The sequence below is a fragment of the Fukomys damarensis genome, unplaced genomic scaffold (assembly GCF_012274545.1).
Source record: "Fukomys damarensis isolate Sample0158 unplaced genomic scaffold, DMR_v1.0_HiC HiC_scaffold_37, whole genome shotgun sequence".
NCBI classification, from domain to species: domain Eukaryota; kingdom Metazoa; phylum Chordata; class Mammalia; order Rodentia; family Bathyergidae; genus Fukomys; species Fukomys damarensis.
In genome coordinates, this window is record NW_022900949.1 from 67,571,393 (window position 1) to 67,598,069 (window position 26,677).

At 38.0% G+C, this 26,677-nt stretch overlaps 1 protein-coding gene and 1 long non-coding RNA gene across 2 annotated transcripts in view; one reads left to right on the forward strand and one right to left on the reverse strand.

Moving 5' to 3' along the window:
* The window catches only part of Erich6 (glutamate rich 6), a 31,000-nt gene extending 4,737 nt beyond the window's left edge, over nt 1-26,263 (forward strand). Inside the window, exons 4-14 of the mRNA XM_010625302.3 lie at nt 4,513-4,575; nt 4,831-4,886; nt 4,987-5,103; nt 7,033-7,134; nt 8,171-8,328; nt 9,023-9,093; nt 10,060-10,205; nt 19,981-20,066; nt 21,359-21,514; nt 23,340-23,568; nt 25,955-26,263. Coding sequence (XP_010623604.1) covers nt 4,513-4,575; nt 4,831-4,886; nt 4,987-5,103; nt 7,033-7,134; nt 8,171-8,328; nt 9,023-9,093; nt 10,060-10,205; nt 19,981-20,066; nt 21,359-21,514; nt 23,340-23,568; nt 25,955-26,218 — 1,448 coding nt within the window. The 3' untranslated portion in view covers nt 26,219-26,263. The remainder of the gene's footprint in view (nt 1-4,512; nt 4,576-4,830; nt 4,887-4,986; nt 5,104-7,032; nt 7,135-8,170; nt 8,329-9,022; nt 9,094-10,059; nt 10,206-19,980; nt 20,067-21,358; nt 21,515-23,339; nt 23,569-25,954) is intronic.
* On the reverse strand, nt 172-8,207 carry LOC104863045. The gene is made up of 3 exons (XR_780476.2): nt 8,082-8,207; nt 3,295-3,383; nt 172-751 (listed from the first exon to the last, which is right to left on the reverse strand). It is a non-coding gene; the product is annotated as an uncharacterized LOC104863045 (long non-coding RNA).
* Nucleotides 26,264-26,677: the final 414 nt, after the last annotated feature.

The following is a 26,677-nucleotide window of genomic DNA, read 5'->3' on the forward strand; positions in this document are numbered from 1 at the left end:
TCTTTATTATAGAAGTGACGTGTACCTGGTTCTAAAAACTTCAAACCATTAGTAAAAACACGATAATGTAAAAACTAAAATTTTCACATATCCCCATATATTCCTCAAAAGTAATCATTACAAATAGCTTTGCCTTTCAACTTTTATGTTCAAGTTTTACAGTACCTCATTTATTCATCAAATGCTTTTAGGCACCTATCATGCAAAGTACCTATCTAACCTCTGTTCTAGTGAACTAACAGTGAACAGAACAATGCAATCCCGTCTCATTGATCTTGCATGACAATGTGGGAGTTGGAGTTGATAGTGAGAGGAATAATTCACAAAATAAATACGCAAGTAGGTAATACAGTAGATGACGTAAGTACTCAGGAAAAAAAAAGAGGAAATAGAAAATGTCATGGAGGGAGGGCTGTAAGCTTGCACAGGATGCCTTGGAGAAGTCTTCACTGAGAAGCAGAGATATTTGAGCAAAAACCTGAGGAGAGACCATGAGCCATGACAACCTGTGAAGGAAAAGTGTCAGGCAACGGGAACAGTGTGTGCCTCCTTCTAGGACAAAGAGTGAGGGGCCAGTATGCTGCAGTGAAGTAAGCAAGGAAGAGAATCCTAGAGGATAGGTCAAAGAGGTAATGAGCGCAGATACAGATATCTCACCGGTATCGGAGTGGGAAGTCTCTGGAGGACTTGTGCAGAGGAGCGACACAATCTAACATATCAGTCCCCGAGCCCAGGGCACTCTTTTGCGAACCTGTGGACGCAAGATGGAGACTGATGAAGAGGACCCTTGATATAGAAGAAAATCCGATAAACTCTGCTGGATACCGAGAAAGTGTCTCAAGGAGGATGGAAACTGGATCAAGTGGTTTTGGGGGTCAGGAGGATAAGGACTGAGAACTTGTTGCAGCGGTATCTGGAGGTCATCGGTAGTGCTGACAGGGTCTGCTTCCATGTAATTGTGAGCATGAAAACCCGATGGGTGTGGATTCCAGGGCGACTGAGAGAAAGGAACTGAAGTACGTGTAGAATAGAGATAGAATCACACCCCACAACCCACTTCATTATTAAGCTTTTAGCAGAATAACCAATATATAAACACAGTCTTACTTTTACAGTCAGAAAACAATAGTTTGTTTTGACAACTACCTTCGATTTCAGAGGTTACCATTATTCTGTTATATATCTTTTTATTTTTTTCTCGGTACCAGGAATCAAACTCAGGTCCTTGCACTTGCAAGGCAGGCACGTGCCACTGAGCTAAATCCCTGGCCCTCTGTTATATATCTTCCAAATATTTTTCTAATTTTTTACATTCATTTAGAAGTATAGACAGTTTAGCCCTTTCCGTTTTTTTCTTCTTGTTTATATGAATGGTGTCACACTGAATATGTTGTTTCATTTGCTTTTTCACTTAATACTATCCTTTAGAAATTTTTCTAAGTCAGTGAATGCAGAATTTTCTCTTTGTTACTAATTGTTTTATAATAGTATGTAATATAGCCCTGCAATTATTTATTTAAAGGTCCTCTAACTGACATGGAAACTCATTTGCAGATTTTTACTTGCACAATGTTTCACTGTGTCTCTTCCTTTTTGTGTATACTTGCAAGTGTTTCTCTAAAATAGATTTCAAGAAAGTGTCATAGTAGAGTAAAAGGTTATATATTTTGATCATTGCCTTCCTAAAAAGTTGATCCAATGCATGCTTCCACTAAGAGTTGTTGAGACCACTCTTTTCCTGTCCTTCCCAATATTTGAGATTGTCACTTTTTAAAATTTTCGACAGTCTGGGAAATAGAAACTCTACTGCATCTTATTATTTTATATAATTATTATGGTTAGGGTTCGTAAACTAAGAACTGTAGAGAAAATTTCAATCTTCTTAGAGACTAACTGGTTGTGATCAAAATGATAGAAATATGATTAAGGTCTCAGATGAAAAGATGATGAGGTCTCAAGATAAAAATAAGGAATGTGTTGTTGGACAATGGAGAAAAAGTCCCCTTGTTATAAAGTGGCAAAGAACTTTGCTAAATTATGCTCTTGTCCTGGTGTTCTGTGGAGAGTAGCACTTGTGAAGAATAAAATTGGGTATTTGGTTTAAGAAATCTATAAACAGGGCTAGGGATTTAACAGGACAGGTGTGGAGCCATGCCTGCCTCATAACCACAAGGTCCTGAGTTTGATTCCCTGTACAAAAAAAGAAAGAAAGTAAAAAAAGAAGGGAAGAAAGGAAGGAAGGAATCTATAAACACTAAGGAGCTGAGGCAGGAGGATCACCACAAGTTTGGGGCCAGTCTGGGTTACATAGTGAGTTCAAGACTGGCTTGAATGACATAGCAATACCCTGTCTCAAAAAACAAAAACAAAACAAGACAAAAAGAGATCTATAAACAGTGCAGAGGTATAGTTTGGCTTCTTTTGAGTGCTTATTCTACAGTGTGAAAAGAGAGGAATGACTTAGAATTGTAAAGAAGAGGCAAACTTTAAAATTAGTGAAAATTCTCATTCTATTCATTTTGGAAAAAATGAGAAAGTTTGTTCAAGAAAGAACAAGAAGTGTGTGGCTAAATTTGACTAGGAGAGTAGTTTGGAAGGGCCATCTCCACCAAGCTGTCCATTCAACAATAAGTGGGGAGCTTAAATAGTTATCTCACCACAGACCAAGACCTACTGTCCAAGTCCATTGAATAACCCAAAAGGCAGTTTAGAGATCATCAGGGCTGCACCCCCCAGTACAGGCCCTGAGTACAGGGCTGAGGAGCAGAATAATTCCAAGACCCTTCTCTCCACATTCTGCTGCCTTGTTCCTTGGCTGCCGGGGTCAAGCTACAGCAGGCCCAGGTCAGTGCAGCCATGATGGCTGTCCTCTGGAAAGTGCGGTGGCAAACCTCATCCTCTTGGTGCTGTCTCCACCAGCTTACAGAGTCCACAGGCAATGAGGGCTTGTCTCAAAGGTAGGAACCACCTAGAACCTCAGCTTCATCATTCTAATAGAGAACCGCCTTGGGGAAAGGCCAGCACCCAAGCGAGCCTGAGAAGGGAGAACTCTTCCTCAGCGGGCCTAGAAGGCAGAACAGGCAGCCGAAGAGGACTGTGCTTTACCCTTACGGGTTTCAGTCTTCCTTAGGACCTGTTACCTCACTCTCTTCTGTTTCTCCCTGTGGATGAAATACCTTTCTTCTCTTTGTCTTACCATGTGATCAAAATATACAGAGAATGTTTAAAATTTTTTAAACTGATGACAGTAAAAGACATATTGCCACTAATGCCCCTTGCTTCAGACGCACTTACCCCGTTCTCACTGCGACTTTATCAAGCTGTTCTGGAAGTCCTCTTTCGTGAGTGTCTGTACGAGATGTGATAAAAAAGAAAAATACAGTCTGGGGAAAAAATGAAAACCAAGGTATATTATGTAAAGGTACAATTTTCCAATATCGAATGTCATTATATTGTATCCCTAAAATGTACCGATAAAATTAATTTTTACAATGCAGAGAATACTGCTCCCCAATGCCACCTAACAAAAAGGCAGGCTTGTAAAATATTATGGTGTGCCTTCATCTGCCTTATTCTCTGGGTCTGGCACCAAGCAACTTCTGGCTCTTCCCAAAGTGAAAATGACCGTGAAAGGTAAACATTTTAAATCTATTCAGGACGCTGAAGCAGCCACAGCAGCGCAACTAAAGACAATCACCCATGAAGATCTTCAGGCCTGCATCAGAAAGTAGAAAGAACGATGGCATAACTGCGTTCAAAGCGAGAGCAGGAATTTTGAGGGGGATTAATGCAATAATAATAAATAATAATAATTTTATAAAATTCCAAATACCATATTTTTCAGTCATACTCGGTACATGTTTGATTACACGGGTGAATAGCTAGAGCATAATTTGCCTCAATATGAATCGTACCTGGAACCTCACCCATATTTTATTGGGATAATGTAGATAAGTCTTTGATCTAGAACTTCAGAGTTGATGCTGGAAGGAGTTACGACTCTTAGGGTATTGGGATAGAGTGAAAGTACTTGGTGTGTCAGAAGGGTACGATTATGAGGCCGGGGAAGGAATGCTATAGGCTGACTGTGTTTGCCAAAAGTCATGTTAAGAAATCTAATCACAAATGTGATGGTATTTGGAAGTGGTGCCTTTGGGAGGTTCACTGTCTTTTACTGGAAGCCCCATGGCCCAGTACCCTCCTACCTGAAAAACTTTGTATAGGTGAGGGACCCAAAGTAAACAGATGGTATTTAAATGAAGCAGAACACAAGAGGGCATGCCAAGCATGATTATAAATGAAATATTCGCCCATGTAGTCTTATAGGGCTAGAAAGGAATAGGTAAACGTAATACGTAGGTCTTTGGTACTTATTGTTGACACATATTGTTTGGAAAAAGACAAAAAAAAAAACCCTTAAAAGATAAACATAATATTCCAAGAGACAGACTTTATTTTATGTTCAGTTTACTTTGTCAGGATTGATGATAAGAATACACTTTTTTTTTAAAGGGAAGAAAATATTCTCTTCAGTCAAGGAAGCTAAATCTGAATGTCTGGCTTCTAAGCTAAGAGGTAAATGGATGGTTGGTGTCAGCCGTTTTGCTGGCAAAAGAAAATTCTTGTGGAGTAGAAGGTGGTGAAAATGAAGGGTTCAGGGTGTTTAAACTGTGTGCATATGAGTGTGTGTACGTGTGTTGGTTGTGTGTGTGTGTGTGTGGGTGTGTGACAGGCTAGGAGGATGGGGAGGGGGTCTCCAACCTAGAAAAAGAATGGAATACATTGTACAAGATTTTTAACTTTCCTTCTAAATGTATCCTTTCTCTTCAGAAAAATGGGTAATTAATCCAGAAGAGACCAAACTAAGCATTTTATGTGAGTTGGAGGTAAGAAATGTTTATCATGCCAAATTAGCACATTTTTCTCATGGGGAAAAGGCTTATTTAACACTTGTTTTCTTTCTCTTTTTCTTTTTTTAAAACTCAGTTTAAAGAAGACTTCATAATGCTGTTTGAGCCTTCCCTAAGAACACTACCCAGTGTTGGGCCACCCCCCATTCTGGCATACAGACAAGAGCAAGCCAATTTAGACATTAACTTCAAGGTGATTTCAACTCATATTTTTATTTTTATTGTGAAACGACATAAAATACCAGAAAGTGAAAATCGTGAACATATTTTTTAAAAGGCAAAGTGTTGCCAACTGTAATGGCACACACCTGTAATCCCAGCACTTGGGAGGCTGAAGCAGGAAGATAGCTGAGTTTAAGGCCAGCCTGGGTTACGTAGTAAGTTCAAGGCCAGTCTGGACTGCATAGCAAGACCCTGTCTCAAATCAAAAGTCAAAGTCCTCATGAACTTAGAATAGGCGTTAGGATGACTGTGTTTATTCCCAAGGATGCCAAATGGTTTAAAATGAAAGAAATTTACTGTTCTTTGTTGGAGGATAGAAGTTTGAGATCAAGATTTGGGTAAGACCAACACTATAGGGGAGAATCCTAGCAGCTTTGGTGGTGGGTGAACGTCTAGGTATTCTTTGGTTCATAGCTGCTTGACTCCAGTCTCCACTTCAGTTGTCGCTGTCTTTTCTCTGATTCTCTGGGTCCAGATGTCCTTATTTTCTAAGACCTCAGTCATACTAGATTAACAAGTGCAAGTGGTTGTATCTAACATGAATCTTCATAATTCAGTATGTCGTGTGTCGAGCAGGCTACACGGACAAGAAGGGCTCATTTTAGAAGAGTTCTGTTACTGGACATGAGAGATTGGAGACTGTATGGCTTGTATCTAGATCTCCCGCCCTCCCCAAAGCCTAATGCAGTCATGTGAGGAAGCTTGAGGCGGCTGGATCTAGAGTGTGTGGTGCTGGGATCAAGGCTGTGTGATCACTAAATCAGTCCACTGATTGGTTTGGCACAGTTCTGGCTAGGATGAAGGGTGTGAGTGCTACACCTGCCCTAGGGCGGGTAGCCTGCATAAAATATAAGGGACAGAAAGGGCACTAATGTGCTCTCACCTGCCTGCTTGCTGTGCACTATTTCTCCTCTGTGATTCCCTTCTGCCAGGCTCCCCTTGGAGCCAGCTGACTATGGACTGAAACCTCTACAAGCTGTGAGCCAAACGACCCTGTCCTCCTTCAACTTTTCATGTCAGGTATTTTGTCTTAGCAATGAGGAAAGGTACCCAAGTGAGGGCCAACTGTTCTATAGGAAATGGAGTCCTAAGAAATTCAGGACAGAATTCGGGGTTTAGCGAGTCATGATAATATTCCAGACTGTATGTGAATAAATGTAAATTTTTGTACATTGTTGTACATGAAAAACATAAGTCAGCCCCTGAAAATAAGTCCTATTGTGTCTGTTGAAGTAAAAATGTATATAAGACCTGGTCTTATTTTGGGGGAAATATAGTAACTCTATCTCCCCTGTTTGCTTCCCCTCAGCTCCTGAGTTACCCTAATAGCACAGATAGGATTCAGAGCTCCAACATGAGGAGAGAATTTCTTTCAGTTTTGAAAGTTGACAGTTACTCATGGTGGGATACAGAGTAGTGTCAAGACTTTTTCCAACCTAGCACTTATTGAAAGAGTTAATGGTATTCAAACACTTGAGACCCTTGCATGTAGTTACATCCTGCTCCCCAGTGTCAGCAGTCATTTCTGCAAATTTCTTCTTATGCCAAAGACTTGCACAGCTCCTAGGGGGCCCAGTTGTGCTCCAGTGAAGGATGGCAGACAGTGGTCCTCAAAATGCACCCCACGCTTCCCAGCCCCCACCCACCCTTGAGTAGAAGCAATGTCACCTACTAAAACAGACAGATCTTGCTGGCTAGATGCTTCGGGTACCAGATCTCGGCACCTTGAAAATTCTCCAAATATTCTGGGAGCCCTTGAGGTCTCCCTGGAGATCTCAGATACGTTTTCCCACCCCACCTCACTTCATTGGCTCTGTTCAGGCCCTTGCTCCTGCTGCTCTCAGAGATGCTGGGCCTCTCTATGAACTTCATCTCTCTCTCTCTCTCTCTCTCCCTCAAGGATGAAGAGGAGGAGCTATCACCCACATGTGAATTTTGTGGAAGCAATCTCCAGGCATTTCTTTCTAGTGTGGATTTCATTCACTCTGAATCAAAAGCATGTGTAAGTTCCAAAACAGGTTGGCTGAGGAAAGAGTGTTATTTTTTTAAACATTTGTAGTATTTACCCCTGCTTTTTTCCCCTAAACTGCCATTTTTTAAAACAAGGAAGTGCAACTCACAGCCACAATAGCAAGCCACTCCCCAGTCACTAGCATGGTCCTGATAATAACAAGTGTTGGCAAGGATGTAGAGAAATTACAACCCATGTGTACTGCTGAGCGGGAGTAGAAAATGGTAAGCTGCTTTGGAACACAGTCTTGCAGTTCCTTGAAATGTTAAGCATACAGTTACCACATGACCCAGTGATTCCATTACCAAGTTTATACCCGTGAAAATGGACAACAGGGCCAGGGGTTTAGCTCAGTGGTCCCACCGCCTGCCTTGCAAGTGCAAGGTCCTGAAATTGATCCCCAGGACCAAAAAAATAAAGAAAAGAAAATGGACAACATATGCCCACACAAAAACTTGTACACAAATATTCAGAGTGCATGAGTCTTAATAGACAAAAAGTGGTAAAACAAACCAATTGTCCATCAGCTGAAAAATGAATAAAATGAGGTATATCCATTGAGATATATTCAGCCGGAAAAGAATTCTTCAAATGTGCTACACATAGATGAACCCCGAAAACATGATGCTAAGTGAAAGAAGCCAATTATAAAGTACCACATGCACCTGGTTCCATTTATATGAACTGTAAAGAATAGGCAAATGGAGAGAAACAAGACCAGACTAATGGTTTCCGGAGGCCAGATGGAGCGGAGGTGACCGCTAATGGGCTACAGCTAAAATTGATTGTGGTGACAGTTACATAACTCTGAATATACTAAAAACCAATTACAAACATTTGAGTTATACTTTTTAAATGAGCAAATCATATAGTATGTGAATTACAACTTAATAAAGCCACAGACAGAAAAAAAAGTTACAGTAGACTGTTATACCAACCCCATTAGCTGTTTTGTTTTTTTTTTGGTCCCCTCTAATCATCTTCATCTAGGGCTGATGAGATGAAAATGACTTCTTTGTTTTTTCAGACTTCCTGTTGTCCTCGATTTCAAAATCTGATTGACTATATCTACGAAGAAAAACAAAAAATCAAAAGCTCTAAACCCGAATTAATTAGTATTAAGCCTCACGAAGCCCATGGCACTGAAGTTGATAGAATGAAGGCAAAAGAAAAAGCCCTGCGGAGGTAACATTAAGCCCTAGATATTGAAATTCAGATAGACCAACTTAATTGGAGAGCTTTTCATAAAACGAACTTTGTTAGCCAGGTGTGGTAGCACATGCCTTTCATCCTGACCCTCTGGGAGGCTGAGGCAGAAGAATCACTAGTCCAAGCCCAGCCTGGGCAACTTAGTGATTTAGGGAGATCCTGTCTTAAAATTTTTTAAATGCAAAGGGGTTAGGGTTCTTGGTCGGTGTGAAGTGCCTGGATTCGATCCTCTATATTGTGTGGGGGAATTTCTTTTTGTTGTTGTTGTTTGAGATAGGGTTTGCTTATGTCCCTTAAGTTGGATAATTGTGAAGTTGTGTCCCCTGTAAAGAGAGGAAAATTGGCCAAAGCAAACATGCAAGCCTATTACAATTTCTGATGGGTGTCATGAGATTCAAAAGTTCCTAGAAAATGTAGTAAACTCCTTGAATTAAAGTGGAATCTGCTAAACCCAAATTATTGGGGCAATTCAGGATTCCTATTTTGGGGAAATTTATCCATTGAATAGCATTGATAGCCACACACATCCCTTGATTAAAAGGTTGGTTTCACAAGCAATAACAGATAACAATAAAGGAGTAGCATTTGAGCAGTTGAAATGAGCATTGTTGCATACTGTTTGAGCTTCAACCACATTTCAGACTTCTGCATGATGTTTATGATTTTATAGAAAACAGGAGCGACAAATTGCCAAACATTCCACTGTGGTGCGAAATGAACAGATCAGTTTACCTACAGAAGGTGAGTTTATTGACACTAATGTTATAAACCAGCTGTAAAACATAAAAAAGAGCAGGTGTTTGACCAAAAGATAAAATTAGTGTATTTGAAAGTAATGTATTGAAATATTTTATTTTTAAGTAACATAAAACCTGCATCAATCAAAATGGCTCAAAAAAAAAATCAGGTGTTTCAGCCGTTTGACTCTTGGCATCTCAGTCTGCATCTCAGTGTCATTACATTAAAGTAAATCAGCAAATCTACAGAGCACTTACAGACAGCAGCAGGGAGCTTTCAGGTTTACTGCCTCTTGTTTTATGAAGTGCATACTACACTTTGTTTTCAAGCTTGAGTATGGAGTATCTGTTAAACAGCACACAACTTTCTCCACATATGGGCTGTGTCCACCCACTGCCCAATAGAGCTATCATATTGATATGGATGTTGACCCTTGATTTTAGAAGGACGAGTCCTGGATTTATATGCTTCCTTCTAGGTTATGTGATTCTGTATGAGCTAATCCTTCTGAGCATCAGGCTCTTTCTCTACCACTCAGAGCTATTCAGAAAGGAAGACATTTTTATAACTAAATCCTTAATATTGCATAACATTTCTTGATATTCAACTGTTTCTGGCTATGTAAACAAAGGGTCAAGGGCCGGGGATTTAGCTCAGTGGTTCGGTGGCCTGCCTTGCAAGCTCAAGAACCCGAATTCAATCCCCCGTACCAAAAAAATAAAACAACAACAACAACAAAAAAAACAAAGGGCCGAAAGATTCTACTTAATAAAAATTGCTGTTTTTCTTTTTAAATAAAAGAATATTCTTATTTTTAAACAAAAGTAGTTCCTCACTAACTTAATGAAGGCCTTCATTTTTTTCTTTCTTTAAAAAAAATGTCTAATAAATCTATGTGGGGTTTAAATTTTATTTTAGAAGAACGGTCTTAGAAAACTTAATACATTTTTGTGATCTTTTTCCTATTAGATTCAAAGAATTTCAGTACTATTTCTTATCAACTTTCTGTGGATATTCCAGAAAAAAAGCCAGCTGACGAGGAACCATTTTATTTCCAACTAATACAGAGTAACATGTCCACTGTTTGTTGTGATTCTATGAAAGCATGCGGAAAGGTAACTCACTTGTAATTTTTTATTTTCTCTTTTACAAAAATCAGTTTCATCTGAAATTATAAAAGCTTTCATGAAATGTGTCTATATGGCACCTTTAACTAGTTGGCATTTCAGTTTGTATTAGGCTTTGAAAAAATGTCTTCTAGATATTTCCAATAAAGTCTTTTGTCTTCAGATATGAGAGCTACACATTAGAGAACATTTGGAACCCTTAGAAAATTAAAAAGGGTCCGGGGATTTAGCTTAGTGGTTTGGTGGCCCGCCTTGCAAGCACAAGGACCTGAGTTCAATCCCCGATACCAAAAAAAAAAGAAAAGAAAAAAGAAGGGGAGTAATTACCAAATATCCAAACCACTTTCGTCAAAACATTAATAATGCAATATATTCTAGACTTGAACACTATGGTAGCAATATTCCATATGACTATTTAAATTTAAAATTTTTAAATTAAAATGAAGTAGAGTATAAAATATAATTCCTCAGTCATCTTAGCACAACTCAAGTCCTACATACACTTGTGTGGCCCATGGCTGCCATACTGTAGGACAGCTACAGAACATTCTTATTGTCTTCAAATGTTCTATCAGGTAGCACTGTCCTAGACTTTTTCCTTGCTCATTTATATATTTTAACGTGCTTATAATTGTATCTTACATGCAATTTTTCTCTTTTTAACTTAATTATAAAATTGTATTTTCTACACTATAGGTTACATTATTTTTATAGCAATGTGATTTTTCATATAAAGTATTTAACCATTTCTGTCATTAGACATAGATGCTATTAAATTTTTTCTATGCTAAACAGCATAGCTTTGGATAGCTTTGTGACTGTTTGTATCTAAGGATAGTTTCTCAGAACAAATTCCCCGAAATTAAATGACTAAAACCGGTTTGTTTCTCTTGAGTGATACAGAATCTCAGAGATAGCAATAATCTTACTCAAACACATTTTTTCTTTACTTTTCTTTTCTTTTCTTTCATCCCCCTTCCCACCTGGACCCCACAGTACTGAGGATTGAACCCAGCACCCCCCGTTTTGAGCACATTTGGCTTGAACTTGGGATCCCTCTTTGCTCCACCTCCTAGAGTGCTGAAATTACAGGCCTTTGCCACCAACTCAGCCCATAGGCATTTTTTTTTTTTTTGAGACAGGGTCTCACTATGTAGTTGAGACTGACCTGGAACTCACTATGTAGCTCAGGCTGGCCTCGAACTCACAGCGATCCTCCTGCTTCAAGCCTCCCGAGTGCTGGGATTACAGGCATGCGCCACCACACCCGGCCCATAGGCATTATTTTTTAAGTTTGATTACCAGAACACAGTGAAAAATAACAAAAACCCCAGAAAATTTGACACTATAACAGAAAACCTTGAAGAATAATGTCTAATAGGAAAAACACTACAAAACCTTGAAAATGAAGTAATCTAGCATGTTTATGACAATGAAATATCACCTTGAAAATATGTGGAGGAAAAATTTTTTAAAAAGAAAGATGGTCTGTAAGCCTTTGGATCACATGTGCAGAAAAATAAAATTTTCCAGACATAATTCGTACCAAAAAAGGAAAAAACATATATGGAAGAAATAGAAAAAAGTGATAGATTTGAAAGGAAAAAGAGAAATTTATAGAAATGAAAATTAGAACTGAAATAAAAACCTAAAAGAATAAGAGTATCTGAGACTTAACTAAAGAACTAGTACCCTGAAAGAAAGATTATTTTTTAATTTTAAAAAGGTAAGGGACACAAAAGAGAGTATATGATGAAAAGCTCTAAAATATATTTATTCAGAATACATAAAGAGTACAGAAAGATGATGAAACAGAGGTAATATTTAAAGAAATACTGGATGATAGTTTTCCAGATCTGATAAAAGAGACCAATCCAGGCCCTGAGGTGTTTTTATCCTCTCTCTCTCTCTCTCTCTCTCTCTCTGTTATTGGTACATTTTAGATATATGTAGTGATAATGTCCAACATAGGAAATTTGTAACTGTATATGATATATCTTGCTTCTTTTTCCCCCACCCCATCTTAGTATAAAAGCTTTGTTTCCATCCATTTTTTCTTCTATTCTTTTCTTTTTCTTGACCCCTCTTTCCTTTCCCCCTCCCCCAACTTTGTTCCCCATCTCATTTGAACATTTTCTTCCCATTTTCCAATGTCTGTTGTACGTTTTGGTCCCTACTTATACTTTTAGCTTCTCACACCAGAGAAATCATTTGATATTTACACGTGTGTTCGAGTATGGTCTCAAGGAGCACCCATTTAGTTAAACATGTCTCAAACTTTCCTATTACTCCATTATATATAAAAAAACCTTCCTTATGCATTCATTGGTTGATGGATATTTGGGTTGTTTCCAAGATTTAATCATTACCAACTGTGCCGCTGTAAATGTGGGTGTGCATATATTGCTGTGGTATGAAGCTGTTAGTTCTTTCAGAAAGGCAACAAGAAAGGGAATAGCTGAGTTGAATGGAGCCTGTAGTTTTAGTGTTTTGAGAATCTTCACACTGATTTCCACAGTGGTTGCACAAGTCTACACTCCCACCAAGAGTGGAGAGAGGTTCTTTTTTTCCCCACAGCCCCTCCAGCATTTGTTATTAGTTGTTTTCTTGATAATAGCCATTCTTTCTGGAGAGAGATGGAATCTCAGTGTTGTTTACATCTCTCAAATGACCATTTGAACGTTTTTCATATATTTATTTTCCATTTCTACTTCTTCCTCTGAGAGGTATCTGTTCATTTCAGATGCCCATTTTTGGATTGGATCTTTAAATTTGGAGGGGTCTGGGTTTTTCTGAGTTATTTATATATTCTAGAAATGAATCCTTTGTCTGAGGAACAGCTGGCAAAAGAAAAAAAAAAAATCCCACACTATGGGTTGCCTCTTCATTCTGTTGGTGGTTTTTTGTTGTTGTTGTTGTTGTTGTTTGGGTTTGGGGGGGATTTTTTGCTGCACTCATCTTTAAAAAGAGAGCCCAGTTGTTGATTCTTTGTAACATTTCCTGTACAGTTGGGGTTTTGTTCATAGTTTTGCCTACACCGATGTCTTCAAGAGTTCTATGTATTTTATCTTCCAGCAGATTATGTGTTTTTATTTTAATATTTACATCTTTGGTCCATTTTGATTTTAGTTTAGTCAATGGTGAAAGATTTGGGTCTAGTTTTAAACTTTGGTATGTGGAAAGCCAGTTATTCAAGTACCATTTATTAAAGAGACTGTCTTTCTTCCAGGGAAGGTGTTTGGCTTTTTGGTCAAAGATGAGGTGGTTGAGTATATCTGGAGTTCTTTCTGCATCTTCTAATCTGTTCCACTGATCCTTGGGTTTTTGTTTTTGTTTTTGTTTTTTTTTCCGGTCCCATGCTTTTTGTTTGTTTGTTTGTTTGTTTGTTTGTTTTTTTATCACAGTAGGTTTGTGGTATAATTTCAAGTCAGGGATTGTGATGTCTCTTGGCCTTGCCTTTGTTGCCCAGAACTGCTTTTGCTATTCTAGGTCTCTTCTGGTTCCAAATGAATTTTGGGATTGTTTTCTCTAATTCTGTGAGATACGCTGTTGGTATTTTAATCAGGGTGCATTCAATCTGTATAACAATTTTGGAAGTATGGCCATTTTCACTATATTGGTTCTTCCTACCCAAGAACAAGGAATATCTTTCCATTTTCTGATATCCTCTTCAATCTCCTATTCCAAGTACTATAGTTTTCAATGTAAAGGTCTTTTACTTCCTTTGTTAGATTGATTCCTAGGTATTTCTCCCTCCCCCCTTGTATGCTATTGTGTTGGGTTTTTTTTTGGTTTTTTTTGTTTTTGTACCAGAGATCGAGCTCAGGACCCTGTGCTTGCCAGGCAGACATGGTACCACTGAGCTAAGTCCCTGACCCTTGGGTGATACTGTGAAGGGTGTAGTTTCCCTTATTTCTGTCTCAGGGAGTTTGTTATTTGTGTACAGGGAATGCTGTTCATTTTTTAGTGTTGACTTTGTATCCAGCTTCTAGAAGTCTTCTGGTGGAATTTTTGGTGTCGTCTGTGTAGAGTAACATGTCATATGCAAATAATGATAATTTAACTTATTTTCCTATTCTATTCCTTTTATTTCTTTCTCTTGCTAATTGCTCTGGCTAATGTTTATAGAACTATATAGAATAAGAGTGGTGACAGTGAACATCCTTGTCTTGTTCTTGATTTTAGTGTGAAAGATTTCAGTTTGTCATAATTTAGTATGGTATTGGCTGTTGGTTTGTCATAGATGGATTTTATCAGATTGAGATAAATACTGTCTATTCCAATTTTCTGTAGGTTTTTTATCATGAATGGGTGTTGGTCTTTGTCAAAGCCTTTTTCTGCATCTATTGAGATGATCAAATGGTTTTTGTCCTTATAGTGTGTTACATTTGTTGATTTACATATGTTAAACCACCCCTGCATCCGTAGGATGAATCTTATTTGGTCATGCTGTGTGATCTTGAAGATTTGCTATATTCTTTTTGCCAGTATCTTATTGAGGATTTTTGCATCTATGTTCATTAAAGAGATTGGCCTGTAGTTCTTTTTTGGTTGGATCCTTCTCTGGTTTTAGTATCAAAGTAATGCTTGCTTCCAGGAGTGAATTTGGGAATATTACTTCCCTCTCCATTTCATTAAAGTGAAACATTGAAAGCATCAATTTCATTAAATTGAAAAGTATCAGCATAGGTTCTCTAAATTTCTTGTAAAATTCAGCAGCAATTCTGTCAGAGCCTGGGCTTTTCTTTGTGGTAGTTTTTTTGGGTTTTTTGTTTTGTTTTTGAAACAGGGTCTCAATATGTAGTTCAGTCTGACCTTGAATTCACTATGTATCCCAGGCTGTTCTCAAACTCACAACAATCCTCCTGCCTCAGCCTCCCAAATTCTGGGATTACAGGCATATGCCACCACACCCCGCTTCCTGTTGGTAGATTTTTAATTACACCTTTAATTTCACTGACTGATATTGGTTTATTTAGAAATTTTATGCCTTCTTGATTCAGCTTTGGTAATTCATATGTATCTAGGAATCTGTCCATTTCTTCTGTGTTTTCTATCTTATTAGAATGCAGGTTCTCAAAGTAGGAATCTATGATCTTCTGGATTTCTACAGGATCTTTTGTGATTTCTCTGTTTTCATTGCTGATTACATGGATTTGAGTCTTTCCTTTTTTTGATAAGGTTGGCTAAGGGTTTTTCATTTTTATTTACTCTTTCAAAGAACCAACTCTTTGATTCATTGATTTGTTGTATTTTTTTTTTAGTCCCCATTGCATTAATTTCTGCTCTGATCTTTATAATTTCCTCCCTTGCATGAGTTTTGTGCTTAACTTGCTCTTCTTTTGAGTTTCATTTGTCTATTTGGGCTCACTTTATTGTTCGTTTTTTACCACTATAAATTTCCCTGATAACTGCTTTCATTGTGTCCCATAAATTCTGGTATGTTGTATTGGCATTATCTTTTAATTATAGAAACTATCTAATTTCTCTTTAATCTGTGACCCATTGGTTATTTAAGAGGGTGTTATTTAATTTTCATTTGTTTATGAAGTTCTTGTAGTTTCTTTTGCCATTGATTATCATTTTCTGTGCACTATGGTCTGATAATATGCGTGGGATAATTTTAATTCCTTTGCATTTACTTAAGCATATTCTATGAGCTACTATGTGGTCTGTTTTAGAGACTGTCTCCTGAGCAGATAAGAATGTGTATTCTGGTATTGCAGGGTAGACAGAATACTCTATAGACATCTACTAAGTCCATTTGTTCAAAAGTTGTTCAGTTCTGATATTTCATTGTTAATTTTTGTCTAGTTGATCTATCTATTTGTGATGGTGGAATATTGATGCCTCCCATTACAATTATATTAGTGTTTATTTGATTTTTCATGTCTACTAATATTTATTTTGTGTAGCTGGGTGCATAAGCATTTGGTGCATATATATACATTTATAATTGTTATTTCTTTCTCTAGAGTTGTTTAATTTACAAGGATATAGTGAACTTCCTTGTCTCTCTTAATCAGTCTTGGATTGAAATCCACACTGTCTTAAAATAAAATAACTACCCCTGCTTTTTTCTGGGTTCTTGTCCCATAAAGAATTGTTTTCCATCCTTTGACTTTCAGTCTATGAATTTCTTTTTTAATTAAATGTATTTCTTGTATCCAGCATATTGTTGGATCTTGCTGCTTGATATATTCTGTCAGTCTCCTTTTTTCTTTTTTGATTGATGAATTGAGACCATTAACATTGATGGTTATAACGGTTATGTCTTGACTTTTCCTTATCATGTTATTTTCCTCTTGTTGGTTCACTTTCCCCCCACTCTGTTTAGTTGCTTGCCTTGCCTGGTGGATTCATTCTGTTGAGTTTCAGCCTAAAGGCTCCTTCCAGGCAAGGAGCATGGTGAGGCTATTAGTTAAACAAGACCAACCCAAGGATTAGCTTCTTTCTAACAACACTTCTAAAAAATTGATGTAATTAAATATAGCATATCATGACAATATGAGAAATCCAGATATGATTTTTCTCATTTTGTGACTTGATAAAAACCTATTAATAGTACATGTAAACTTGAAAAAGTATTTTTTTTAATGTAGAAGTATTAATCTTACTTTCTACAGCAGCTTTTATTTCTTGGAACTGAGACCTTTCATTTTATCTCAGGCCTGTCCATACCCTGAGAAAATCCTAACCAGTCTTAAGCCTATACAGACAGGCTCTTCACCAGTTTTCTACTTTTAAACCACTGTGCACTCAAGGATTTGATCTGTGGCAGCATGTGCGTGCGCACACACACACACACACACACACACACACACACACACACCCTAGACATAACGTGATGAAACTGCAGAAAACCAAAGACAAAAAAAACCTTGAGAGCAGTAGTAGGAAAAACAAGCTCACTTTATATTTAAAAGAGATCAGTAAGACTAGTATATGACCTCCCAACAGAAATCAGTAATACAAGCTACAAGGCAATGGAACAATTTCCATGTGGTAAAGGAAAATAATAGGCAATGTGGAATTCTACATCAAGTTAAATTTTATTTCAGGAAAGTATGCCAAAAAAAACAAAATTTACAGCTTTTCACTAATGGAATTCTAAAGAATATAATTTAGGGTCGGGGATTTGTCTCAGTGTTTCCACTGCCTGCCTCGCAAGCACAAGGGCCCAAATTTGATCCCCTGTACTACAAAAAAAAAAAGAATGTTCTTTGGTTGTTGCATAGTCTGAGATTCAAGAAAAATGAAGAGCAAAGAAAGAGGTATATGATATATATGGATAAAACTAAAATGGCTGATAGAGCAGTAATAATAGCTTGTGTGATCCCAAAAAACAGTAAAATAAAGAAATTCAATACAACAATAGGACAAGAATTGTGAAAAGTGCTAGATGCAATTAGAGTTGTTCCTCAGTATCTGTAGGAGGTTTGTTCTAGAGTCCACTGTGGATGCTTAAATCTCTTGTTCTAAAAAAATGGCACACAAAGGTTGAGTATCCCTTGGTGTTTGGAGTTTGAATTTTTAAATCTGGGAATATTTGCACATATAATCATATCTTGAGGATGGGGCCCATGTATAAACATGAAATTTATTTATGTTTCATATTTATTTTACACACATGGTATAGGTAATTTTATACAATATATTTAGTGCATGTGTTTTGATTATAATTCATCACATAAGGTCAGGTGTGGGACTGTCCACTTGTACTATTGTGTTGATGCTCAAAGAGTTTCAAAGAGTTTAAATTTTGCAGCATGTTCAACCTGTACTACCATAAACATATGAATATCTTCAGGAATATTTTCTATCATGCCTAGATTACATCTAATACCTACCGCAATGTAAATGCTATATAAATAGTTGTTTTAATGTATTGTTTAGTTAATAATAAGAAAAATGTATGTACTTGTTTGCTACAGATACAATTTTTTAAAACTATTTTCAATCTACAATTGATTGAATCCAAGAATACAGAACCCAAGGACACAGAACCCTGTCAGTATCCTGAAGTCCTTGGTTCAAGAGAAGGGGGAAAAATAGCTTCATGCTTTGATAAATTAAATTTTCTTGTTGACATTCCTAGGACAAAGAAAAAAGAAATCCTTAGGACTGTCTGAAAAATAATAGTAGAACAGAAGGTAAAACTTTCAAGCAAGAACTGGTGAAACAGAAAAATAGAATTTTTAAAAAATTCCTCCAAATGATAAGAAAACATGAGAGAAAAATAATATAGGGACAAGTAGAAAGCATCAAGGATTGCCAGTAATTGTACGCAAATAAATGAATGTGCCAATTAATACACAAAGACTATCAAAGTGGATTTTTTAAAAGGAAAGCAATCCAACTATGTCCCATCTATAATAGAAATAATTATACAAACATTAAATATAAATACTACAAAAGTATAAATTTTAAATGAATACGAATTACATATCATGAAATCACTACTACAATCAGATACTAACTGGGATGCATATGAATTTTACAATGTTGACGGAAAGAAGTGAGACATAAAAATATACAATGTATGATTCCATTTATGTGAGATTTTTAAAAGACAAAAATTATGCTGTTTAGAAACAACAAGAGTGTCGACAAAAGCAAAGGGATTCCTATGAAGTCAGAGGAGCGATGGAAAGGAAGAGTATTGATATTAGGACGGACCTTGGGCCGAGGGCTTCAAGAGTATCAGCAGTGCCCCGTATCTCCCCCGCGTCTCCCCACTGTTCCATAAGTCACCACCCAGTCATGCAGGTGTCTGCTTTATAATTATTCATTAGGGAAGCGCTTGATGGATATATTCCAGATTTCATAATTTTTCCATTATGGGACATTTCCAAAAAAGGCCAATATTTATGTGAAACCTTAGCTTGTTTTATTGTTTAGCTCTGGGAATTTCTATATCCACTTTAATTCAAGATTAGGAATTCATCAAATTAAATGAATGTTCAGGTCATGACAAAATATTGCAGAGTACAAATTCATCTCCACATTGAACTTTACAAATAAAATAGTTGAGCCTGGAGATGCATTAAGGAGCATCTTTCTGCATGTCTTTCCTCACCATCCCACGCTCCACTAGTGTGCTCAAATGACCTCCAAGAGCAGTCTTGAAGAGACACCAGCTACTGCAGCTTATTACTACCATATTCTTCTCCTTTCTAAAAGTCATCCCTTGAATGAAATGTCACCATTGTAAGTGTTTGGTTATAAGAATTTTGACAGAGTTAATGTGATCAGCACTACAATCAGGATGTAGAAAGCTGCCATTGCACTAGGTACAGTTTTTGTCTTTATGTTTATAGAAATATCTGTATAGAGTAAAAAATAAAAATTTCTAGCAGATATGTAACATGAATAGATATGTAATGTCAAAATTCCACCAGAAAGGTTTTATAAGTTATACTGCTGAGGCTGGGCATGGTAGTATTATGGCAATAATTCCATCACTCTGGAAGGCTGAGACGGGATGGTCCAAAGTTTAACCCCATTTTGGAAAATTTAACAAATTGCAAGACCCTGTCTCTAAAGGAAAAAAAAAAAGGTATACTTCAAGGGTTAGGGACAATCTCTAAGTGATTGCTAAAGACATCCCTTGTTGAGGCAGGGCCAAACATTTAGATTCAGGAAATTGTCATATCGCTGTTTCATAGACAACTGATGTCAGTTGTTATGTTTTTCTAATATAGTTAATGTTTTTGTCTAAAAAAATAACGTTAAATGTTCTGTTCTTTTCTCTGGAACATAGATTGTGAGGAATGAGCTCTTTGAGAAGCATTACAAAAACGGAATCAAGTTTCTGACTTCATTTCCAGATGGAACAACACAAATATTGTATCCTTGCTTTCAATGTTATTTTTATTGGCTTTATTTGCTCAGAAAGAAAAAGAAAGAGACATGAGAGTAAAAACAGAAAATTATAGACAAGTATTACCCCTAAAACTCTACCACTCAGAGAAAAACTGGTATATTTTAAAATAAATTTTTCCCTACTTTGAACTATAAATCCTGACTAGAAAACAGTTGTCTCTTTTATTTATCTTGGTCAGCATTAATATCAGGAGTCAGTATCATATTTTATGTATCTTGTAAGTGATGAACTATCATTTTTTTTTTTTAAGTTTACTGGAGACAGGGTCTAGCTGTGTGGGCCAGACTGGCCTTAAACTCATGGCAGTCTTCCTGCCTCAGCCTCCCAAGTGCTAGGATTATAGGCAAGGTACCTGCCCAGCTTGGCCTACCATCTTGTTTTTGTTTGTTTGTTTTAAAATTCATTTTATTGGTACATTTTAGGTATACAATATGCTGACATTCATTATTGGGAATTTGTACCTTTACATGATATATCTTGGTTCTTATTTTTTCCCCATTCCCCTGCCCTCCCTTCAACCCCTCCACACCTCCCTATTGACTGCTTAGGTGGTCTTTTTTTTTGGTACCGGGGATTGAACTCAGGTCCTTGCGCTTGCAAGGCAGGCCACCAAACCACTGAGCTAAATCACTGGCCCTAGGTGGTCTTTTAGAAGTCACACTTTTGTAGAATGTTAGCAGACAATAGTACAAAGTTTTGCAAGGAAAATTTTAAATTAAGAGCAAACATAGCATTTTAGAATAACAGTTATGATGACTAGAACTACTTGATTCTTTTTATTATCTCTAAAACTACATTTAAATTCCTATTTTAGTATAAAATAACATCAGTAACAGGTTACCCTCATGTTTGAAGTCTGCTAAGACTTCTTACTCTGAAAAGGTGTTGGAATATGTCAAATGCTTTGTGCTGGTTGAGATAATCATGTTTTTTGCTCTTTATTCTATTAATATGTAGACCACAGGGATTAATTTTTGGATAGTAAACCAATCTTGTATTCCTGGGATAAACCCCATTTTATCATAGTCCACAGTCCTCTTCATATATTGCTAGATTATTTTGGTATTACTTTATTGAGGATTTTTACATCTCATAAATATATGTTGATTGACACAAAAATTACAGGGTCCATTTTTTAAGAATAACCCCCATTTTCAGAATGTTTTATAATTTAAGTGAGCTCTCATAAATTAAATTCATTTTCAGGTTAGTCAAGGACCATTAGAACAACTCACATGACCTTATCTGATCTAAGCTATCCATCTGGAAATCTAGCCATCATCCGAGTGCCCAACAAGATAAATGGTTTCATTTGTATAGTCCAGGAAGACACACCCACTAATCCTGCCATCCTGGCAGTTCTGGATTCTGCTGGCCAAATTTCCTGCTACCATCCCAATGGAAAAGTCTGGTAGGCTTCTAAGTTCCTTTGGTTGCCATTATTGTTCTTTTGTTGGCTTTGTGGGCTTTTCATCTTTCCTGGGCCTTGCAGTGCTAGAGAGTTGCAAGTTCAAGGTCAGATTGGGCTGCGTAGCAAGTTCAAGGCCTAGACCACGTAACAAAACCTTGCCTCAAAAAAATCAGAGAAGGGAGAGAGGGAAGAAAGAAGGGAAGAGAGGAAGGAAGGGAGGGATGGAGGGAGGGGAAGAGAAAGGAAAGAAGGGAGAGAAAGAAAGGAGAGATCTGAATACCACTTTGATCTACTGATGCATATACTGTATGGCTTCATAGTTTTTAATAGCCTGACAAAGTGAAATTTGGGTTTTAAATTCAAATATAATTTAAACTTCTTGAGAATTCATAAATAAATATTTTATATCTTTATAGATATAACAACTTTAGTAACATCTGCCAATAATTGGCAAAGTTTGGGCACTGCCAGTACTTGAGAAAATTGGGACACAGTAACTCTTTTTTTTTTTTGGTGCCGTGGTTGAACGCCAGACCTTGCGCTTAACGAGGCAGGTGGCAGAACCACTGAGCTAAATCCTTGGCCCCACAGTGAGCTATTTTTAATCCATAGCAGTAATCAGTCCATGACCACCGTGTATACTGGAAATTTTCCATTTATCTTTCAGGATTCAATAGTAATTTTATGTTACATTTTGTGGCATGCTAAAATTACTGTCAGCCATATGAACTAGTTTCATAGAGCCGCTGACTCACAAACTGAAACACTGGCACTCTGACTTGTCTTTGATATTCCCATGACCACTTCTGTCTTGGATAGCATGTCCGCTGCTCTCCTGCTGGACTTGAGCTCCTTGGAGGGATAGCCTGCATTTTTGTCATTCTATGGCAGTCTATGCATGGTTGAGACTCAGAGAGTGCTTACTAAATAAATAAAGGACTGATTTATTCAGATGTTAGCCAAATATTACTTTTATTTATGTTTCAAGATAAAAACAGATCTCCTTTCCAAATCCAGTAAGATAATCACCTCCGTTTTTCACTTGTGCTTTTGCTTAGATTACTACCACTAATCAATACTGGAGAAGTGACATATTAGTTATCTTCTCTCAGGCAATTCATAGTAGTTTTTTTAAGAAAAATCCTTATCAAATTAAGCCTACTTTGTAAGTGTTCAGGACTCTTCTCAAGGTGGGGATGATGATCCCAGTTGGAAGACGGTATGGGCATGGAAGTGGGTGATGGGATACAAGGACACGGTCATTAATGCCACCAGCTGTTACGAGTGTGTACGGCTAGCGCTGTATGTAATGCGGTAAATGTGGGGCTCTGGCAGTGCTGCGACTGGAGAGGCCTAGTGGGTGATGTCCCACTGCCATGCGGTGCAGAGCTCTTTCCCAGGCCTCTTCTGCCACACCAAGCCCCGATGGGACATCTGCACGGAGGACACCTGGCTCACAGCTGGTGGGCACCATCAGAAAGCAGCTTTCCTGTACTGAGGTCAATGTAGGCTTCCCCAGAATGTGTTCCCCTCTTTCAGGAACAGCTTCCTTTCATGGGTCCATCCCCTATTTCCCTAATAAAGCCACCCCTGCTCCGTCTTTGTCCCAGCTACTCTGTGTACCCACTTTATCAGTGTGGTGCCAACTTTGATCCAGTACTTCAAACTAGTGTAGAAGTCCATCCTCGTGTTTTCATGCCTAAGGGGTCCACCACTCATATACTGTTGAGTACATGAACTGTTACTGCCTTAGTTAGCAAATGACAGGGCCCATTCCAACACTGAATCATGGTGTTACAGTTTATAACTTTTCGTTTCCTTCCAGGGTATGCATCAACGTCTTGGGAGGTCAATATTCAGATCAAGCTGGAAATAGAGTAAGAGCTTGGAATTGGTCAAGTTCCATCACTTCTTCACCCCTTGTTTCATTTAAACCTGTCTTCTTAGCTTTGAACCATAATATTGGGATTCGCATCTTAGAGCAAGACAAGATTTCCATCACTTTTCTAGCAGTGGGCCAACAGGCAACAATCAGTGTTGGAACCAAAGTGAAGGTAGGCACATGATTAATATACTGGAAAGCATTTAAATTAATAACAGTAAAATAACTTTTGTTAATATTATTACTAATATATTATGCACCTGCACCATGTACGGTCCACCAAGAATTTTGGAATTCAAGGAAAAATGCACAGTGAAAGTTTCATATCAAATCAAAGCAGGCTTACTGTTTCTTTTCTCCTGAAACTCCTTTTAATTCAGACTTGGATCCAAATGCCACAGGAGTGTTTACTTTGTGATTGAGTTGCTTTGGAGGTTTTACGACTTGTATTATGTTCATTTTCCCCTGCTTTCCCATATTTTCTCTGCTGTGGCAGAAAAGCTCTGGGCTGGGATAGGTGGCATGGGTTTTAATCAGGTTGAAGCCTAAGCCTAAGCTGCCCCTCCTTGGAGACCCTTCCCAGAGCTCGAAACACACCTAGCCAGCAACAAGCACATCAGTCTGAATTCTCCACCAGGTTGCTCCAGTCCTTGTGTTTATTGAGTCAGCCTGCCTTTATTACAGGATGGTGAGCTCCTGGGGGGTGGGAGACATCCTTCTTCCTGTCTTCTTGACTCTGATCCCTAGTGCCTGGCTAAGGGCACAGCTCTGTATGCTCAGTGGCCGGCAGTAATGCACAATGGTTAAGGACAGAGGCTTCAAATTACAGCCTCTAGTTTCAAACTTAAGCTCTGACACTCTCAACTAAGGAAGTGAATTTGAATTACAGTTTCTCATACATAAAACAGGATAATGACTCCAACCTCACACTTGTTGTGAACATTCAATGAGAGCAAAGTGCTAAGTCTGATACTTGACATTGAATACTCAGTAAACAGTAACTAGATATAGCGATATACATTGAGATTTGTGTATATATATACAGATATAACATATAGAATGACTTTAAATACATTCCCCTCAACTCTGAGGACCTTTGTTTAGAGGAAGACGTTCCTGCAAACTTCAAGGGTATCTTCAACTTCTAGAAACCTATATTTTTAAGTATGTGGAAATATAACCTCAATATTCAGCACAGTAGAACAGCCCAGGGACAGCAAACAAAAGGGAGATGTCAGGTTCAAACAACAAAAGTAAGGGTCTATAATGTATTATTCTAGCTACTTTCAGTCAGTTTGGCTACTATCATGAGGTGTTTAGGCTCCAGACAAGATTCAACTTTCTTCCTAGGTTAGAAATTTACAGTATAATCTCCTTTTGGTATATTACATCCATGGTAAATACATATATCTTCTCTTTTTCTCTCTCCCTGTCTCCCTTTCCCTCTCCCTCTTCACATTAAAAAGTTTTTATTAGTATTCATCATCAAAGAATTAAAAACATATTACAGTGATACATGCGTCTCCATGTTTGTAGCAACACGGTTCATAAAAGCTAATTCTCAGAGGCAGCCTATATGTCTCTCATTTCTCTGAGCACTTGCATCTGCTCTTGAGTGCTTTGGATATCTACTGCTAAAAAATCTTTCTCATGTCTCTCTGACTGATGCATTCTGAAAATTCTTTTTCTGAGATGGGAGTCAGCAAACCTGCAAACTTATTTTAAAAGGGTGGGTTAAGTTCCTTATTTTAGTCTCAGGGACCCTCAGACCTGGCCCAGTGACACGTATCTTGCTGACCACAAAGAGACCAGGAGGCTGCAGAGATCTGGACTTTGGTTTGATCAGTCAGGTTGAGGCTTTCAGTCCTGGCTAGATGAGATGAATGCCCCTCCTCAGGCGGAAGCAGTTACTGAAGATGGACGGTCAGCCTGCTCTGGCGAGGGGTCAGGGGAGCCCGGAAAAGAGCTGCATTAGAGACAGCAAGCATATCTCCACTGCATGGTAACCTGGTAGACAGTGAGAGTAGACCTCCCAGATCGCTTATCTTGAAGACGGCCTTTAAATGTGCCTTACTCTGGCTTGTAATGTGCCTCCTTTCCCTGGACACCCTCGCTGTACTCTTGAGTGTGACCTCTATCTACCTCTAATAAATCCTTCTCTTGTCTCTTTTAAAAAAAGAATGGATAATGAAAATGTGCTAGTTATACATTGTGGAGAACTACTCTGCAATAAAGAAGGATAAATCTGAGTCATTCGTAGGAAAATGGCTGCACCTTGAGACAATAACGTTAAGTGAAATAAAGCAGACACACAAGCTTAAATATTACATGGATTTTCTATATGAGAAACCCAAGTATAAATTATTTAAAGATCAAAATAAAAGATAAATAATAGGACATAAGGAGATAAATCTTTTGCAAAGGGACAGGGGACCACAAGACAGAAGGAGGGAGAAGGAAGGGAAAGGAGAAGCAAAAAGAATTCAGGTGTGTTATGTACAGGTACTACCTCTCCACGTTGACTCTGAGCTTCCCTTTCCTTTCTCTTTGCTGTAAAGATACCCCACCCCGAGGAGGTTCCAGTCCTCTGGTACCTGAGTGGAGAGGACCTTCTGCTGCTGGCCACTTTAATAAAGATTCGACGCCTGTTTCATAAACTAGATGGATGTGTGAATTTTCCCTCAAGCCAGATTTGGGAAAAATTAAAGCAGCCGTCTTACCTTTCTTCACTTTCTCTAAAACTAATTGCCCTCTGTCAGAATTCTGGAATAAAGGAAGATAAACTTAGAACAATTACAGATATAGTAAATGAAAACATTTAAAAAGAATGATGATGCTTCCATTTACTAAGGGTTGGTTTTTCTTTTTTTGTGTGCGTATAGGGGGATCAGACAGGTGGTTTTTTTGTTTTTTGTTTGTTGGGGTTTATTTGCTTTAGTGTTCCAAATAACCAGGAAATACCAAGAAATACACTGTTTTATAAATTTAGAAGACATCCTGAGTCATGGTTGGCTTACCTTCTTGGTTGGAAAAATAAATAGCTGCTTACTAGGAAATGAGCAAATCAGCCAGGTGTTGGAGGACAGAGAGCAGAGCAGGAATCGTGCTGACCAGTCCCCTGGAAGCCTAGGTGTGCTGGCCTTCAGGAGAGCCAGAGGGAAGGAGGTTCAGAAAGCCACAAAGTCACCAATGATGGTCTTTGCCACCACCCCACTCACATGAAGATTGGCAGGGAATCTTCCGGAAGTTGGTGCAGCAACCATAACCATCATGGAGGAAAT